General features: G+C 44.4%; 1 protein-coding gene across 1 annotated transcript in view; it reads right to left on the reverse strand.

Annotated features, from left to right (window-relative positions):
- Window positions 1–19328, reverse strand: part of PTPRT (protein tyrosine phosphatase, receptor type T) — a 762820-nt gene that overhangs the window by 667197 nt on the left and 76295 nt on the right. The window contains exon 3 of the mRNA XM_012803799.1: window positions 7254–7335. Within this exon, the coding sequence (XP_012659253.1) occupies window positions 7254–7335 (82 nt within the window). The remainder of the gene's footprint in view (window positions 1–7253; window positions 7336–19328) is intronic.

Below are 19328 nucleotides of genomic sequence, written 5' to 3' on the forward strand. Positions count from 1 at the left end.
ATTCACCATAGAGGATGCTTCCCTATGGCCTGAACAAGCAGAAAAAGGACAGTGGAAGGGAAGCAGCTCTGGGTCTGAGACTTGCACCCTGGCCTTGGTGATGATGCTGGTGATGAAGATAAGGAGGATGAAGAGCCGAGGAAGGAGAGCCAGCAGCTCCCACTCGGAAATACCTGCTCCATGATCGTACCCTGGGCAGTGCGTATTTGTGGTGATTTGCTCAACCCAGTGCAGATGTTAGACTGTAGGCGTCCTCAAACTACAGCCCGCGGGCCACATGTGGCCTGCCCAGGACATTTATCTAGCCTGCCGGGTGTTTCTGCTACTTCTGCCTGTCCTGCTTAGCCGCTGCCTGTCCTTTTAAACTATAGTCCGGCCCTCCAACGGTCTGACGGACAGTAAACTGGCCCCCTGTTTCAAAAGTTTGAGGACCTCTGTGCTAGAGCATCATCTCTATTTTACAGAGAACTCAAGAAACTTGCCCAAAGTCACAAGACCCCAGAGTCTCAACTTGAAGTGGTGGCTCCTGAGCGTGAGGGAAGCCGTGACTGTGGGGACTGGGCAAGACAGTGAGAGGACTTTCAAAGGGAATCCAAGGTGTCTGCGAACGGTCAGCCCTAGGATTCAGCACACGCTCGTGTTGGGTAACTCAGGGTCACGTCTTTCCTTGTTTGTGGACACAGGTTCCCACCCATGTGAGCTCTCCATGGGCTGATAACCTATGTCTAAAGAACAAGCTCTTCCCTGAGGCACGGCGACGGGCCCCTCCCACCACCAACCAAGCCAGTGATGAACTGGGCACACAATACCCCAGAATGGGACAAAAGGGAGAGTTAGGAGAGGGTCAAGGAGGTTCAACAAAGGCCTTTGGCCATCTCTCCAGAGGGAGCCAAATAATAATAATAATTATTATATCGTTTATGGAGAGCTCCTACAATGCCAGACACTATGACAAATGTGTTTTGCATGTTTTATCTAATTGAACTTCAAGACATCCTATGAAGTAGATTATCATTTTAGAGATATAGAAGAAATGAAGGTTCAAGAAATTTAATGTGCCCAGAGTCACCCCACATCAGTGAGAGACAGAAACAGAATTCAGTCCAGCTCCGCCTTAGCTCCAAACCCAGTATCTAGCTAGCACATTCTCTTGCCTCCTGGACGTTGGGAATGAAGAGGGTACCCAGAGATGCACCTCTGAGAAAGGGCCTCCAGGCAGGGCTGTGCTGACCACTGGTGGCCTCCTGTCGTTGCTCCCAAATAGTTCACCACAGTGATCCTTTTTTTTTGTTCCTATTACTCCTGGCTTTGAACTATCTTGCCTACCAAACTATGTTACCATCTAGAAAGCTCAGCAAAAGCCGAGAACTGTGGCGTGACTCGGCAGACTTGCTGTGAAAAGACACACGCTCACTGCTCAGGATTTCAAACAAACAATAACAGCTCAAGAGATGGCTCACTGTTACCGTGGAGGCCCCACCCCAGTCAAGGGTGCAAGGCCCAGGGCAGACCACTCCCCGCGGGCTCCTCAGAGCTTCCGACTCCTGCATCCAGTCAACCTGACGAATGTCGTGCTGCATTGATTGTCTGAAATGGTTTCCTTTCTGCTCTCCTGTATAATTTTGTAAAGTTATTTTTGGAACCATCAAGTTCAAGTCAATCCTGGAAGTGGGAATAGAGTGAACTGTGTAACTCTGTTTATGCCACGGGTTTATAGGGGAAGGGAATGTCCAGCCGCAGAGCCTCCTCCACTCCAGTGCTGGGAAACTGTGCTGGTTTTTACAAAGAAATGTTCTTTGGGACGCAGGGAAAATGGTTTAACCTCTGGAACATGTGCAATTAGCACTAAATCTTCTCCGGATTCATGGCCCTGCTTGCTTCTGACTGCTCTCCACAACTTCTTCCATCTTTCCTGTTTCTTCCTCCCTCCCTTCTAGCTTCAGGAGTAGAGAATTTAGATGTTTAGCGTTTCCTACTGTTAATATTCTAGGGCAACACTGGCCACTCACTGCACAAATGTACAACGCACACACCTATAAGAGTCCTACAAGCTAGGCAAATGAATAAAGACATACAGTCATAAAACGGAACAAAGCCCCCACCCTCCTTGCCCCCATCTTTTATGTTTCCATTTTGGTAGAGACTTGAGTAAAATAAAGATTTCTCTGTGTAAAAAAAGCATCACTGTACGCACAATAATAAATGGTAGCTGATGGCAGCCTGGTGCTGGAGCAAGGCGCTAAGGAGTGGTGGGGATTTGGAGGACCTGGAGAGAAACCCTGTGCCCCACGGACAGGGGACAGGTGCTTCTTCAATCCAGCAGCTGGAGGAGGTCCTGTATGTGTGCTTTTCTCAGGGCAAGTAAGAAATCCAGATTGGATATGCAACCTCTTCTTCAAACTCTTAGTATTTTCCAGGCAGGCAGGCTCTATCTGTTTGTGGTCTCTGATAGGTAGCTCTTAGGGAAGTCATTTGGAACAATTTGCACCAGCCAGTCTTGCCCCATGTAGCCCCCTATATCCAGTGCCAATCCCCCCAGAGCAGTGTGCTGTGGAGGTCACGTGAATGCTATCCCAGGTGGCTGTTCCCAGCACAGAAACTTCTCTGCACCATGCTCTTTCCCACCAGGATTCCTGCCACATGCCCTTACCCTCGTCTCTGTTCTTTGGGGCTCAAGGACATCCCTGGCTCACCCAGATATCCATCCCAGGGGAGCACACTTGTACTGAGGAACTGTTTGGTCCTCTCCTCTGGGCTCCTGGCCACTCAGACCCTCCTCCCGCCTCCTGTGCCCTCACACCAGAAACCTTTACTCATATTCTCCCTTAACTGTCCCCATTTCCCCCAGCATCTGTTGCTTTCAGAGAGAAAATACCCCACCAGCTTCAACTCGCCCACCTTAAGCCAAACACAGTTGACCTCAGTGCCCAAGCTGGCCACCAGCTCATGGTGTTAAGCACCCCCACTCACCCCCTTCTGAGATACAGCTCCCCAGAATGGGATCCCACTGAATAAGGTTAACAGAAAACCCATCGTGCATCTGGGGCCAAATGCCTTGATGTTGGTGACATTTAGACTCTTGCAGATGTCAGTGCAGTATCTGAAGACATATTATTGTATCCTTTATTTTGCTCTTTAAACCTGACAGTACCCAGCAGGAAGCCACCCCATGGAGGAGAAAGTTCAGTACAGACCTCAGAGATGTGCTCTGCAGACGCTCTGCATGTGGGCTGAGGGACACGGCCCGACAAGGTTGGGAAGGAGAGGAAAAAAAGAGTTTATAAAAATTCTAAAAGTCAACTTAAGAGCTAGAAATTTTGAAGCTGAGTGGGAAAGCGTGCTGACAGTTATCATACGTAGCTATAACTGCAGTGGCCCCGTTAACGGCTAACACTGAGAAATAGCAGCAAAGTGTAACTATGGCTAGAACTCTTTTAAAATAACACAAAAATATTAAATGGACTATAAAATACACGCAAGAGGTTCCAGGTTGGAAAAGAAAATAATTTTCCTTGAATACCACTCCTGTCTTTTGGTCACTGTTTTGGAAACCACAACTCCAGCCCCAGTTGATCCAGGACTGAGGGCAGATCCATCAGACACCCCCTGGGGCTTCTGGAATATTTAAAAGAATCACTTCCTGATAAATTCTGACCATACGTTAATAGAACGAATGTTTTGGAGGACAGACAAGGAGACTTTGAAAGCCTAACGACATAAAGGGAATGCATATATTTCAATGTAGTTAAATTTTAAATAATCTATGAGTGAAGCCATGAATGCAGGGCTGGGGGTTGAGGGGAAGCACTTCTGGTCTGAGGGCAGTTCAGAAGTCACCAGATAGTTTCATGATAGGAAATCCCCACCTCAACCCCAGACCCCAGTAACCCTAAGGGTCCATGGCCGGCACCTTGGAAGGCAGCATGCTCAGGTCTCCCCAGACATGCACCACCTTGCATAAGCCTGAAATCTGCAGTATTTTATCATGGCAGCCCCAGTAAACTAATACACCATTTGTTTTATGTCAGATAATCACCTCATTAGTTGTTCTGTTTTCAGCCCCTGAGGATAGAGAATGAATCTGTCTTACTCATTCCTATACTAGAATGAAGCAGAGGCTCTGGACATGGTTTAGACCACCACCACCATCTCTTACATGGTTCCAGAATGTTCTTCCTCCTGTGTCTCCTGACTTCTTCCCTATGGCCTTTCAACTCATTTTCCACAGAGCAGCCCAAGTGGTCCTTCCCCAGCAAAAATCCCTCCAGTGTGGCCTCCCTGCACTTATATTAACACCCAAACTGCTCATCACAAGGCCCAAGGCCCTGGCTTACCCAACCAGGATTTGCCCTGACCACTCTCTCCTGCACTTTGTATGCTCTGGACACACAGGCAGTATCAAACTGACTACCATGGTGGGACCTCTGCACCTGCTGTTTCTTCTGTCTAGAATGCCCCTCCCCAAACCCCTCTACAGTGAGTTCCTTTCTATAATTTGAATCTCAGATCACATCTTTAAAGACATGCCCTCTGACCACTGTATCGAAGAAGCCCTCCTACATCTCAGACAATCACTTCTATCATAGTGATCGTACTTTTCACGATCTACAGTTATTAGTTACTTATTTCATGCTAATTCTTTATTTATTGACATCCCTTTTTCTGGCCTTCCTGCTAAGCAAATGCTATGAGGACAAGGACCTAAACCTTTTTAGGCACTTAAGTATCAATTATGCCCAGCAAAGTTCTTAACATATAGCTGATGGTCCAATTATTTACTTGAGAGAGGAAAGGATGAATAAAAACCTACACTAGGCATGAACTGAGCACTGGTCCTTAGGAAGGGGCCTTTGCTATGTTCTATTCAACTCCTCATGATTCATGAGCTGTGGATAGACCTCAGATGACTACATATATGGCCAGTATTTGTATATATAGTTAAATGGAATCTTTTCCAATTCCAGCCACTCTTTAGGGTCTTCACATTATAGTTTCTGGAAAGGCTATGCCTAAGTGGCCTAAACATTGAGAGTGAACTCAGAAGAAACACATTATGCAGGAATAAGGCCAGTGTCACGCCTTCCTGAGTTATATCCCACGGCCCATCTGTTGGGTAACTGGTTCTCAGCAGTTCCATAAGTGTGCAATCCACAATCTCAGCAGGGGTTGGATGAGTTTGTCAGAAGAATCTTAAATTCAGGAGTAGCCCCAGGGACAGGAACATTCCAAGAGGAACCATGAGACTTTGGGGGTGAAGAAGCATCTGAATGCCTTCCAGAGAACTCTCTTCCCATGGAGATGTATCAGAAGGAGACTTTTCAGAAAGGAGGAAGCATCTGACCGTGATGGCAAACCATGCTTAGTGCTTTTAGGTAAGACAGAGTTTCTATCAATCTAGCCTTGAAGGTGGATGAGGCTGGAATAAAAGGTGTCAAGGTCATGTGTCATGGTGAAGGTGAAAATTCTAATTCAAGTAGAGAGGTCTGAGATCTAGGGAGAGATAGCCTTGCATTTTTCTCCTGGGAAGAGCTAAGTATCACCTACCAGAAAGACCAAATCCAAGCATCAAACATAAACATAAGGTAAGATGTAGAAACCCAGGCAGATGCAGCAAGGGTGAGCATGCACTATGAGGACAGGATGTCTGCAGGGCTAGAGGAAGATAGGCTGGTTTCAGAGAGACTGCCTCAAAACTAGTGGCCATGCAGCACTGAGTGTATAGTTCAATGGACCACAGGTAGAACAGACATCTCCCAACATGGTTTAGGCCAAAGATCATTCTCACAGGAGTTAAAGAAAGGGGAGACTTAATCCTGGTGAGGGCAACTCATCTGCATATCCACTGTAAGCCCTATAGAGCTGGGGGATTGCTGAGATCCTCTTTCCACACAGTCTGGTTCAACAAAGACATTTCCTACAGATGACTGAATGGACAGAGCCACCTGGGAAGTTCTAAAAGGTCCAAAGAGTTAACCAGAAATGGGGGGGAGTGGGGTTAAACCTTAAGCTGAATAATGAAGAGTTTAGTAGGATCTCAGCATTCCTGAAATGCTGGCTGGTTCCTGGGAAGGAGGGCCCCTTCTTGTACAGGACCCAAATGCAGATTCCCAAAATACTGTCTAGAACTTTGGGACTTGTCCTAAACTCCTCCAGAGAAGGTGCTCTGAGACAGTGAGTCAGACAATGGCCTTCTAGTGCCAGGCAGAAGGACAGAAGTGATGTTTAAGGGTCTGATGAATTCACTGCAACAGAAGTGGAAAGTTGTTTCAATGACAGCAACATGGGTAGGGCTGAAATGAGAACAGTCCCAAAATAAGGAGAAGCGGGCATGTGTGTTCTCTTTAGGCAGCCACAATCTGCACCATAGCCCGTAGCATGATTCACAGACATACGGGAGAGTGGAGAGAACCCCATTACAGTCTCCTAGAACCAGTGGCTGTCAAGAAACTAATGGGAATATCCAATCCACAGAACACTCACAGACATGTGGGGCTGGCGACCCACCTCCCTCTCCCAAGGGCTACCATAATCTACATGCATATCCTCCCCTCCACCAAACATCACTAGGTATGACATCATCTCAACTACTTGCACCCAGGACTTGCCTCTCTGAGATTCAGCCAACCAAGGAACCACAGCTCCCTGCTGAAACACACTCAAGTATCTGAGATTAAATACAACAAAGAAATGGATGTGGACAGAGGAGTGGTTCGCCTTTAAGGACTCTTGACACTATACCATGAGTACTAACCGCTATGAGAAATCTCCCTCTATGCCTGCACAGAGCTGATGAGCATATTTAAAATTATTTTTAAAGAATTAATAGCTTTGGGGTACTTTTCCCTGTGAGTGAACAGCGTGCTAATTTGCTCATGTTTTGGTGGTGTTCTTTCTTTTTTAAGACAATTGCACAAGATTCTATCCAAAGCCCTCTAATTCTTCCACTTCAGTGGTCTGAATCCCACTAATAAACAATCAGGACTTTAGACTCCCTTAATAATGGAGAGAGATTCAAACGAAGATGTTTTGCCACTCTCTGCAAATTCCTGGAGGTGCTGCCTGTTGAACAGGCCAGCAAAATTATGGATTTATTCAGGACTGATTGCGATGAGTATGTAAGCATTTTTGAAGGATTGAGCGAGACAGAGACAGAGAGAGATGTTTGTGAGCTGAATGAATAGGGGGATGGCAGCCTCCACGCTACCCAGGATGGCACAGATCAAGGCTAGGCTGGGAGAAGGGGACAGACTTACTGCAAGGATGAGCGAGGACCCGGACCTCGTCCACGGCGATGTAGCCAGGGTGCCCCTTCAAAGAGACGGATTCAAATATCACCTGTAACACAGAGTGGGAGTCAAGGTCACATGAATGCAGTTGTAGGCATTCATCATAGATGCTGCCCAGCCCCCAACCCTTTACGTTTCAGTTTTCTCTCAGAACCAACCAAAGAGACAGCAGGCTACCCTGTCAATGAACCGGGATTTTTAAAACAAGGTTAAAAAAAAGTCAAGTCTTCACTTTGGTGACTAGCAAAAGAAGAGTCAGTTGTGTTGAACATTTTTAATGGATTTCAGAAATAACACTTAGATGCCGGAAAAAACAACCCAGAAGTGTCCCGGAGACCCCAACCTACATCTTTCTCACGGTGATTTCAACTAAAGTACAGAGAACTACTTCTAAAACCCGACTTTCTTATGCAAACAAGAGGACCTTGGAAGCTATCATAACCCAAAGAGGGTTTACCCTGATTTGATTCTTCATTCCAAGGAACATATTCCATCTGAATTGCTCAGCGACAGCTCTCAAAATAAGTGTTAACCTACCTATTGGAATAAAAAGGGCAACAAGTCAAGTCCTCTTAACTCTCCACTCTGATTCCCACCCAAACTGCTTATTCCTGTAAAAAATTAATTCAGTGAATAGCTTCCCTCACTACCCAACCTCCATCTTCACTGAGGAGAGACAAAACTCTGTGTGGACATCATGGCCAACACATTTGTCTTGTCTAATGCCAAGGGCCATCTCCTCCGGGCTACTTTAGCCACACCTTTAGTTTTGTTCTTCCCTTCTCCAGAACGTAGAAATTCCACTTCCCTTCTCTAGGACAATCTCCTACTCCCACAGTCCCCTCCCAACTTCCTTCTCTTTAACCTGCTCCTCAGGTCCATGGGGTGGTCTGGACCTCTCTGCCTGTCCAAAAAGCCCAGGTTCTGCCGCATGGCAGCTAATCACCCATAGTAGGCTCTCTCCCAACCCCAATTCCTTTGTACCTTTATTCTACCTTGACAGGCCTGTAAAAAACCTGCCTTTTCACTCCTGCATCCCATACAAATGTTCTCCTTTCAACATCTGCCCACACAATGCAGGAAGAATCCTACGTTTTCAAGAGGCAAGAGAGGGGTGGCTCCTATCCTCTTCCCCACACCTAACGTACATGAACAGTGCCCCTGCCCCTCCTCTGCAAGGAAGACCAAAGCTCCCAACCCTGACATGAGCTGGAGCTCCAGTTCATCTCAGTTGTCTTTCCCTACCCTGTATCTCCAATCCCTCCTTTTTAGCCCTGACCTTGACATGTGTCAGCAGCTTCTTCTAGTCTTTAAAAACAACCCTCAGCCGGAGGTACTTCCCTAGCACCTTCCAGTTGTATTTCAGGAACACTTAAAATTCTCAGTAGTTTTATCCTCTCTCATTCCAGATACTTCCTTACTTCCCATTGTAAACCTTCACCCAACTATAGTCTGGATTCTGTCTCCAATACTTCCCCCAAATCACTTTCATGGCAGATACTAATAATCTCCTAATGGCTAAATCCAGTAGATATTTCTCAATCCTTATGTTACTTTGAGAAGATAGGGTAGGGATTAAGCTCTGAATCAGAGGGCCTGGGTTCAAGTCCTGGCTCTGTCACTTACCAGTGTGTGACCTTGGGCAAATGACCTTACTGAGCCATGCCTTAGTTTCTGAATCTGTAGTTACAATATCTACCTGTTTGAGTAATTTTTCTCATTAAGGAAGTTAATGCACCTACAGCAATGTGTGACACATGATACATTCTTCCCAGGTGTTTACTATATAATTTTTTTCACTGCCTGATCATTCTTCTATAATCATCTATGTTCATAGCTTCTCCCTCCCCTGCTGGGTCCTCCCTCTATTTGGGCTCAGAGGTTCCGATGACACTTCACTCTTGTGATTCTTCTCATATATCTGAAACTATTCTGCCATAATAGTGTAGGTCATTCTCTTTCTGCATCATCCCTTCAGATGTGGGCCTCCTCTGCTCCTCTTTTCACTGTATACACTTCCTTTAATGGCTACCAACTCACTGAGAACTCCCAAGCCTGGCTCTGCACCCAACATCTCCCAGAAGAACATCAATCTCACTTATCCAGCTCGCAGCTCTGTACTTCCACCTAGACATCACATCAGTGTCTCAAATGCGATCTGTATGCAACACATCTGAGCACCTGCCCTCTCGAATATTCTCCTCCATTGCCCAGTGGGTCTTCCTTCCTTCAATAGGGGACTTGGAAGGTGGCACTGTGACCCATCCAGTCACCCACGCTGAAGACCTGAGCATGTGCCTGGGCTTCCCCTTCTTCCTCACTCTTCACCTTTATTTTCTTTGTGGTTCTACCTTGTTAGCATTTCTCAAATTTTCCCCTATTTCTCCATCTCTGCTCTCAGGAGGCACCATAGGAAGCAGTCATTTATGTAGCTCAGTGCCAGGTGGACATCAGTGCTGCTACCCTGGATCAAACCATCATCATTTTTCATCTCTACCACCTGACAGTCTCCAAATAGACCCTCTCTCTCCTTCTTGTACTCCTCAGGTCAAGTCTGTGGGTGAATGCAAAGTTGGATGATGAGACCAATAGGAAACCCTCCATGTGAAATCTTTTTATGATCTGTGTGGTCATTCCAGATGAGTGGATTCAAAGGTCAATGCTATCAGTGGTGTCAAGGCTCCAATAGCTATAACAAATGAGCAGGGAGCCAGTGGCAGGGTAGCAATGGCTGTGAGGAGGCAGCTTCCACACCTGTTAAGATCTATTGTGAGATGGCACGTAGCTTTCTGGGAATTATGTGAAGTGACTCAGAGATGACAATTGCACCAAGCATACAGGTGCAACACCAGCATGACAACCACTCTGGAAGATCAATTTACTGAGATAATAGTCTTCAGAGAAACTTAGCAAACAAAATTGTGCAGAGGGGTAAGGGAAAAGCTTGCAAATACAAAAGTGTGATGGCTTCCTCCTCCTGCAGAGAGAAGTCAATAGAAGGCTTCTCTATAAAGAACTATGTGCCTAATTATAAATGTATTTGTAATAATTCAAAGGAAACAAAAAGCAAAGTCCACAATAAAAAGTGTTTTAAAAAAATGTGCACAGTAAATGCATTTAAAAAGAAACAGCATAAAAACATTCAAACTGTGTAATAAAAAATGACAAAAGAAAAGTATTTCTGTTGTGACAATAAATATAAATGGGTTAAAACAGAAAAAAAGCTCTCAGACCACCTAAATAATCAAAGAGTAATTGCATGCTATAAGATAAATACCTGAAGCAGAAGGACCCAGTAACCTTAAAAATAATAGCTTGAACAAAGACATAGTAAGGAAATAAACAGAAAAAAGTTTTTGCAAAAATAATGTGAAAGCTTTTAAGTGGAACTGTATCCAAAAGGAAAAACTTTAAAAACATTAAGTGGACTAAAATGGTCACTTAAAAAAATATGAGTCATGAGACTTAAAAAAAAATTGATGAAAAAATGAAATAGTACTTGAAGACCTTACCCCATCTCTTAACCTTTTTGACTAGTCAAATAGGAGAAAGTAAATATGTACAAGATGGCCATAAGGTTGATGTACAATTTTTAAGTTCCACACTGTTTTAAATTGCACATGAACTTAATGGCCACCCCATATATAATATAAAAATAAACAATAATGTATTTACTAAACACATGTTAATAAATATTAGAAAAGAATGGAACTCTTATTCAAATATTCAAATGCTTGTGGATTACTCAGTGAAAACAATCATACACTAGACCACAGTGAAACATTAATAAATTCCCCAAAGAAAAAATGGCATAGGTTTGGGTCAACATATTTCCTAAGCAAATTCACTACAACTAGAAATTAATGATAAGGTCTAAAGAATACATTTCTTAAAAGTTATACAACACTTTCTTAATGAATATGATGTCAAAATACACTTTGTATGAATCAACAGAAGTCTGAGACAAAATTAAAAGTCAAATGACAAGCTGAGAATAATATCTGTAATACATAAGGTAGCTTACAGAAAACTATTCTTTTTTGTTTTGGCACAAAAGACTCATGAGAATCCACAGAATAAAATAAATGAATAAATTCTCCAAAAGAAAAATTGAGAAATGAACTCAATGCCTGTAATTCAGTGGCCAAGGGTGCTAGCCACATACACCGGAGCTCGCGGGTTCGAATCCAGCCCACGCCTGCCAAACAACTAGAATTAATTATTGTTTTCAGTAAGTAATCCACAACTGCAACCAAAAAATAGCCAGGTGTTGTGGTAGGAGCCTGTAGTCCCAGCTACTCTGGAGGCTGAGGCAAGAAAATCACTTAAGTCTAAGAGTTGGGGGTTGCTGTGAGCTATGATGCCATGGCACTCTACCTAGGGTGGCGAAAGAAAGAGAGAAAGAGAGAGAGAGAAAGAGAGAAAGAGAGAAAGAGAGAAAGAAAGAAAGAAAGAAAGAAAGAAAGAAAGGAAGGAGAGAGAAGTGACTCCAGCAAGTAATTCATAAAATAATGAGATAGAAATGGTAATAATCTGTAAATGCGATTTATTTGAAAGACACTGAGGATGATTAGAAGGCATCTCAGAAGACGCCTGCAGCCTTGGGTAGAGATGATCAATGTGCTTCTGATGTGAGGGTCCTGGTCCCAGGAAGCTCCCACCCAGAAGCTAGCAAACTCCAGTTACTGCAGACACCACATGGGGATAGGGTGATGCCAGGATCTGCTGAGATAGAAAGACCCACCCAGGTGTTCTGAAGAGAGGAAGGATGGTCATCCCCATCTCTGAGTTAAGCACACTCACCAACCAAGGCCCTTGAGAAATGAAAGTCAGGAAATAGGAGAAAAGCCAGAGTAATGACTTAAGAAGTCTGGCGTCTACTCTGGCACCTTCCCCTGTCTCCCTCACCAGGTCTGCAGGGGCAGGGAAGGCAGGACGGGATAGAGGAGCTGCCACAGGGCAGTGTTCCATGTCAGTACATGAAAGCAGAGATCCCAAGTGCTAGAAGCAGGACACAGAGCCCAGGCTGGGAATTCCAGCATCTCCACAGACACTCTTCAACTCCCAGGCTGCCATGTGGACCTCCCATCAACTGCCCATGCTCTATCCCCAAGAGCTTCCTTAGAGACCTGCTGGTGCCAGCTGTGAGGAGACGGGGCTTACAGGAGAGAGAGCAAATCTCTCCCTGCATACAAGAAATTGGGTAAAGCCAAGAAGTATTTCCCAAAAGAAGCTGAGAGATACTTAAACCCAACCCTTTGAAAAAGTGGGTTGTATCCATATTTGGAGGAGGGTGTGGAAATGTCGGTCCATAGTTTAAGGGACCTGGCGTTTTATCCTCACCTTTGGAGTCCACAAGCAGAGAATATGTTATGGCGAACAGGCCAAAAGGCTGCAAACATTCTCTTAAATAGAATGGTTTAAAAGAGTGAAAACAGTAGGGCAGTGCCTGTGGCTCAAAGGAGTAAGGTGCCGGCCCCCTATGCGAGAGGTGGCGGGTTCAAACCCAGCCCCGGCCAAAAACTCCAAAAAAAAAAAAAAAAAAAAAGAGTGAAAAAGGTTTGCTTGTTTAAACTCCTCTTAGGAAGAGGGGCATATGTATTTATGTGGAGAGGGATGGTTTAGGGTAAAATTAAGAGAAACCCTCTTTCCCACATCAATTCAAAAACAATCTGTGAGACAAGGAGGTGGATTTATTGCTCAGTGTGAAGGGGTGGGGGGCGAGAGGCAAGATGGGGTGAAACTCCAAGCGTGGTAGAGTGGGCTCCCCATCGTGTGAAGCTTCCTGAGCCCCCTTGAATTTGTGTATGAAGTTACTAAACCTACAGAATGCCAAGACACCAGGGGAAATCCGAGGACTGGGACTGAGTTTCAAGTCCAGTTGAGTCAAAGCTGGGTGAGTCCTTTATTTTCAGGGAACTATCATTTCAAAATTGCTGAAAAAATAAACTTTTTAATCTTCTCACCATAAAAAGAAAAGAAAGGAAAAGTTGGTACAGGGCTGCATATGCTACTTAGCTTGATTAAATCTTTCTGTCATATGTACATAGATGAAAACATCACCCTGTAGCCCGTAAATACACACAATTAATATTTTTCCGTTAAAAATAAATAAAAATAAAGCCCTGCTTCCCTGAGAGGAGGCAGGAGTAGGGCAGGGGAGTTGCAGAAAGAGGTTCTTGCCCCAGGCCCTGCCACAGGCCTGGTGTCAGAAAGACCACTAATAAGAAAGAGAAAATGTCTGTGTTGACCACGGAGTGGAAAGTCAATTTCAGAACTGTAAAATATGACTTTAATAAATGAATACATCAGCCATCGGGGCCAAAGCCCAGCAAGTGTATTTAGTCCATGAGAATTACAAAGAATTACACGTGCAGGCAGGACCAGAGCCCCAGGTCTGATGGATTTTAAAATCTATTTTGCTAGAGTCTTGGGATGATACAGCCCCTTTTCTCTGTACCATACCTGGATGTGTGTGCGTGAGTGCTTTGTGCGTCTGGAGGTCTGGGGGAGCTTGTGACTTGTGACTATGTGTGTATTCTGCTGTGCGTGTGGCCACGTGAGTATCCCTCAGTGGCTGTGTGGGAGAGAGACACACATATCTTTTCCAAACTGCTACTCTGAGCCAAGGAAATGTAATGATGCTATAGGAGCCGGCAAGTTGGCAACCAGAAAATGCTCCCAGATGAGGCAGCTTACCACAAGAAGGGCCTGCAGCTTACGGGGGACAGCCTAAGCGACAATGCCTACTTCTTTAAAGAAAGCTTCCTTCCCCCTTCTTCCTCCTTCCTCATTCCCTTTTCTCTCTTTTTCCCTCTCTTCCTTTTTCATTCTTTCCTCCCAACCGTTCCTAAGCCTGCTGTAGCCTGACATGCGTTATCCATATGGTCTTATTTAATCTGCAGACCCACCGCTGTATCCATTACTCTCTCCATTTTACAAACAGGAGAACCGTGACTCCGAATGATGATGGGAATCACTAACGTCACATCACCAGTGTGCAGAAGACTCTCAGAGGGGCCAGAGCTTAGAGCCAGAGGACCTGGGCAGGATCGTGAGATCTGATCTACCAGGATTGCCCCCTACTCTAGAAGACAGGACATGTTGTTATGTAACATGGGGAGCTGCTGGACAGATCTTATGCCTCATAGTTTGGATGTGAGGGTGCTCAGGAAATGGACTTGATTCCCCCTGTACCTTGTCAAAGAGCATGGAGAATGGTGTGACTGCCCCTCTGCTGGGTCAATGTTCTTGCTCGTGGTACCTTGACCTGTGGCCCCATCCCATACCCCTTTGCAACAGACTCTATATAGTGGGTTTCTAACTGCAACCCTAAAGGTTCACTGGGGGCGTCCAGGAGCTTAGAGACAAACTGTGTACTTATGACACAGTGAGGACAGTCTAGGGAGCAGGGTATCAGGAATCTGGTCCAGCGCTGCCAATGGTTTGCTATGTGCTCTGAGACTGGTTTATCTCTCTCTGGGACCTCAACTCTACCATTCACATCAGGGTCCAGTGAACCATGGAAGCCAAATCCTGCCCGCCACCTGTTTTTGCACATACAGTTTTGCTGGATTGCAGCTAGGTCCACTCATTTACATATCACCCATGGCTGCTTTCACGGTACAGAGGCAGAGTTGCATCATAGCAGCAGAGACTGTATGGTCTGCAAAGACTAAAATATTTCCTGTCTGGCCTTTGACAGATAATGTTTGCTTTATCTACAAAAAGAGGACAAATCAAATCCACATATCCCCATACACATTCTGTAAATCTCTATGGATAGGAACGCTCTGTAACTTATCATTGAAACTGGGGCATATTATGAAATGGGTGTTCTTAATAATTGCACCCAAACAGGAATAAGCCAGGGCTTCCCCAGCAAAGCAGGATAAAGAGCCACCTCTCTCCAGAACACTCTCTCTATGGTAAGGTGGTCACAGGACAAAAGAGGTCCAAGGTCAAACGCAGAGGGAGACAGCAAATTAAACAGCAATAAATGGGGTCCTTTCCGGTAACTCAGAACCAACCACCCTTTGGATAAGCACACGTCTCCTAGGAAGGAATATATCAGGTGGCTTTTCCAGAATGCTGTGACCTGATCCCATCAGCCTTCACCATAGAGCATCTCAGAGCAAATGCTGCACAGCACACCCTCTCCAAGGCGGGCGGTGGGGACTCCCCCCCAGATGTATGGGCCAGGTTGTCTCCCCTCGTTCATGCAGTTGTGCAGGCAGAGAATGCAAGGCAATCCTGACACCCAAAAAGCTCTGGAGACAAAGTACTTCACCTTCACCTTGGTGTTCCATAAAGCAATTTGGTGGTAAAACCTGACCTGACCTGAGCTGGCCTGATACTACTCACAGCCTTTCTTTATCACATTCTTTGCGAATATGTGTAAGTTTTGCTGAAGGAATATTCTTATCTTTGGTTATGGGGCGCTGCTTGAGACCCTACTAGGGGTGTGATAAAATATTCAGGACGTGTCTATATATTACCTGTTAAATTCCAAATATTTGGAGTTCTGAAACATATCTGATACCACGGGTTTCAGATAAAGGTTTATGTTAAATATACTGCACAAAGAGAAAGACATACAGAAATAATGAGGCCAAAGGTATTTGATTCGTCTCAAAACATGGAGGATAAAACACATCACATCATTAGTGACACACATACTAAAAAAAAAAAAAAAAAATTCTCATATATGGATTCACAGCCTACCCCAAAAGATCGGAAGCATACTTTTAAATTGTCATATCTTAGCATAGGGTATCCAGAAAAATATAGGGGGGCTTTCAGTTTTGAAATTAAAAAATCAAAGGACTCTTCTCTTAGGGACTTTTATTAATAGGCTGTTGCTGTTCTACAGAAAGGAGTGGGGGTGTAATCTGATATAAAATGAGAAACGACCAGACTGACCCCACAAGGCCCGCCTCTGTCCATGCATTCCTGGTACCTGATACTTGCCTGGCATGCACAGAATAAATGGTGGATAAATGGAGGAGCAGACTGAGTGAGTGGCTGAGCGATGGTTTGTGAAAGGCTTTACAAACCACACGACTGTCCTCATCAAACTTTAGATGAGCTCTTCCAAGGATCCACTTTCTCTTTTTCTCTTCCCTTCTTTTTCTCACTTCTTCTCTTTTTTTTTTTCTACCCTTTTCCTAACTTTCTTTACTTTCTGCATCTGCTTTGTGGCCAGCCCAAAGATAGGCAAAGGACTGGAAGATGAAAGAGAACCAAAGGAAATGACGTCACAAGCAGGATGAGTCAGGGGTGTCCAACCTGAGGTCCATGGGCCACACACTCTTTATTTAAGACCTGTTTTCCTTATCTGCTGTGTTGGAGATTGAAAAAATTTTACACAGACCTTATATTTGCTCATCAGTTCTCATTAGTGTTTTTGTATTTAATGTGTGGCCCAAGACAACTCTTTTTCTTCCAAAGTATGGCAAGAAAACAAAGGTTGGACACCCCTGACAGGTCCTTCTCTGAGCCCACGCTGTTGGCAGTTCTCCAGGGTTTGGGGAGTAATATGTGTTGGTTGACAGTCTCTGCCTCAAATCTGCTGGTCTTACTATTCACTCCCATATGTCTCTTAACAAAGGACTCCGAAATGTAAACCTTAAGAAAACCTTCAGGTCCAGATCCAGAGGCAGCTGCCGGATTCCCCAGCAACGCAGCAAGCATCTCAGCAGAACGAGCACTCCACGAAGGCCAGGCCCTTCTGAGTGCCTAGCTTTGGAGTTACAGCCTTCATCTCCCCATCCACAAGTTCCAGGCACAGCCGAGCCTTTCAAGGGCTCTCCCAGAGTTAGCTGTGGGCCCAAGTGGAATGAGTTTCAATCTGTAGTGATCCAACAGCCACCAGCTATTGAAATGAGACTAGTGAGACTGGGAAGCTGAAATTCTCCTTTATTTCATTTTAATCCCTTTCACTTCAAATTTAGAAACTGATAATTCAGTTATCGGAAAACTTATTTCAAACAAGTTGTGTATGTGAATCCACTCCTTCAGCTGTATGTTTCACAAAGTCTAAATACAGACTAGTATTTCTAATTAAAGTACACTGGATTGTGGGGACTTGAAAGAATGGAAAGTGTCTCACAAATAATTGTTTAGACTGATTACATGTTGAAGGGAAAATATTTTGGATATACCACACTTGGGGTTAAGTATGTTGTCAAAATTAATTTCACTGATTTCTTTTTCCTTTTTTAATATGGCTACTAGAAATGTGTAAATTACACATGTGGCCCCCTTTATACCTCTTTTCACTCTGTCGCCCTGGGTAGAGGGCTGTGGTGTCAGCTTAGCTCACAGCAACCTCAAACTCGTGGACTCAAGTGATCCTCTTGCCTCAGTCTTTTTCTGTTTTTCTTTTTTTTTTCTATTTTTTTAGTAGCGATGAGATCTCACTCTTGCTCAGGCTGGTCTTGAACTCCTGAGCTGGAGCAATCCACCCACTGGGGTTTCCCAGAGTGCTAGGATTACAGGAGTGAGCCACCACTCTCAGCCTCCCATTATATATCTGCTGTACTGTACTAGGTTATGCTGTGAAATTCAACACAATGGGTGTAAAACAAGGCTGTCCATCCATGTGAGGCTGGGCTACTTACCCCTGCCTGAGTTTCACCATCTATAAAATGCATATAATGGCACCTGCCTCAAAGGATTACTTGGAGGATTAAACAAGTTAATATATGTAAAGTATTTTGTGCTATGTCTGGAGCATAATAAAGACTCAAGAAATGGGAGCTCTCATCGTCACCACCATCTACCATCACTACCATGACCATTATCATCATCCTCTCTCCCCTATTTCTAAAAGAAACTTCAGAGAATCTCTATCAAAAGACAATAAAATTACTCTAAAAAAAAAAAAAACACAAGCCACTGAGGATAAAAGGAAATATTTATGGCAAAAATGCAGGCTAAGGCTTGAAGGTAATTGAGTATTAAATTCTGATTTATAGTTGCCAAGGCAAAGAGGGAAATAAAGCTTGAACTGTTTCATTAAGGTAAACCCAACAAGGGGTCTCGTGGATACATGTATTCCAACCACGAAAATGTGAAAAAGTCGTATCACACATGTTGAACTAGAAGGGATCTAAGAAGCCCCCAGCCACTAATCTCGCCACCCTCTGCTCCATATTCTGCTTCAGATACCAGAGAAATTTCTCCAAAATACAAGTCTGGCTACATAACTTTCTTGTGTAAACCCTTCAAGTAGTACAAATGGGGATTAACCACAGATGGATACTGGATTATTGGGATGATAAGTGCTCTAAACCTGGTGTATGCTGCTAGTGGCACAACTCAGCAGGTGTTCTGAAAATCATCAGATTGAACGCTTGAAATAGGTGGATACTATGACGTGTAAATTTTACCTTCATAATTATCGTTGTTAAAACAAATAAGGAAAAAATGTCAACAGTCCCAGGTCAAAGCATGCTCCGCGGACCAGTGCCAGAGAAGGAAGAGAGGGGTTTAGGGACAAGTGCAGCAATTTGGCATTGCCATGACATTTTTTATTGTGGTTTATAAGAGTTTTGCTTGACATTGAGCTGAGGTGTAGGGAGGGGGAACTTTCACCACAAGTAGTCTGAGCAGCACTGCTCTTGACTAAGGCATAAATTCTACCTGCTTATCCTGACATTCAATCTGCCTATGACCTACCTAACAGCCCCTGCAGGCTTATCTCCCTGTATATCTCCATTGCAGGGAACCCATAAACAACACTGGAGTTCCCAAACTCTGCCATAATCTGCCCCTCACTCCTCCAGCCCGTGGTACACAGCCCCTGACAACCCAAATGCCTTTTGCTATCTTTTCTAGTACATTTGCATTCATCCTTCCAGACGTAATCTAGCTATCATCTCCTCTTAGAAGCCATTCTAATTTCCTTCCCCACCAAGCATCCCATTACCCAGAAGTGATCTTCGACTAGTTATCTCATCTCTCTGAACCTTGATCTTTTCAACTGTAAAATAGGAAAAGTCAAAGCGCTTCTCTCATCAGACACTGGGTTTTATACAA

The sequence above is a fragment of the Otolemur garnettii genome, unplaced genomic scaffold (assembly GCF_000181295.1).
Source record: "Otolemur garnettii isolate 467f Iridium unplaced genomic scaffold, OtoGar3 scaffold00023, whole genome shotgun sequence".
NCBI classification, from domain to species: Eukaryota; Metazoa; Chordata; class Mammalia; order Primates; family Galagidae; genus Otolemur; species Otolemur garnettii.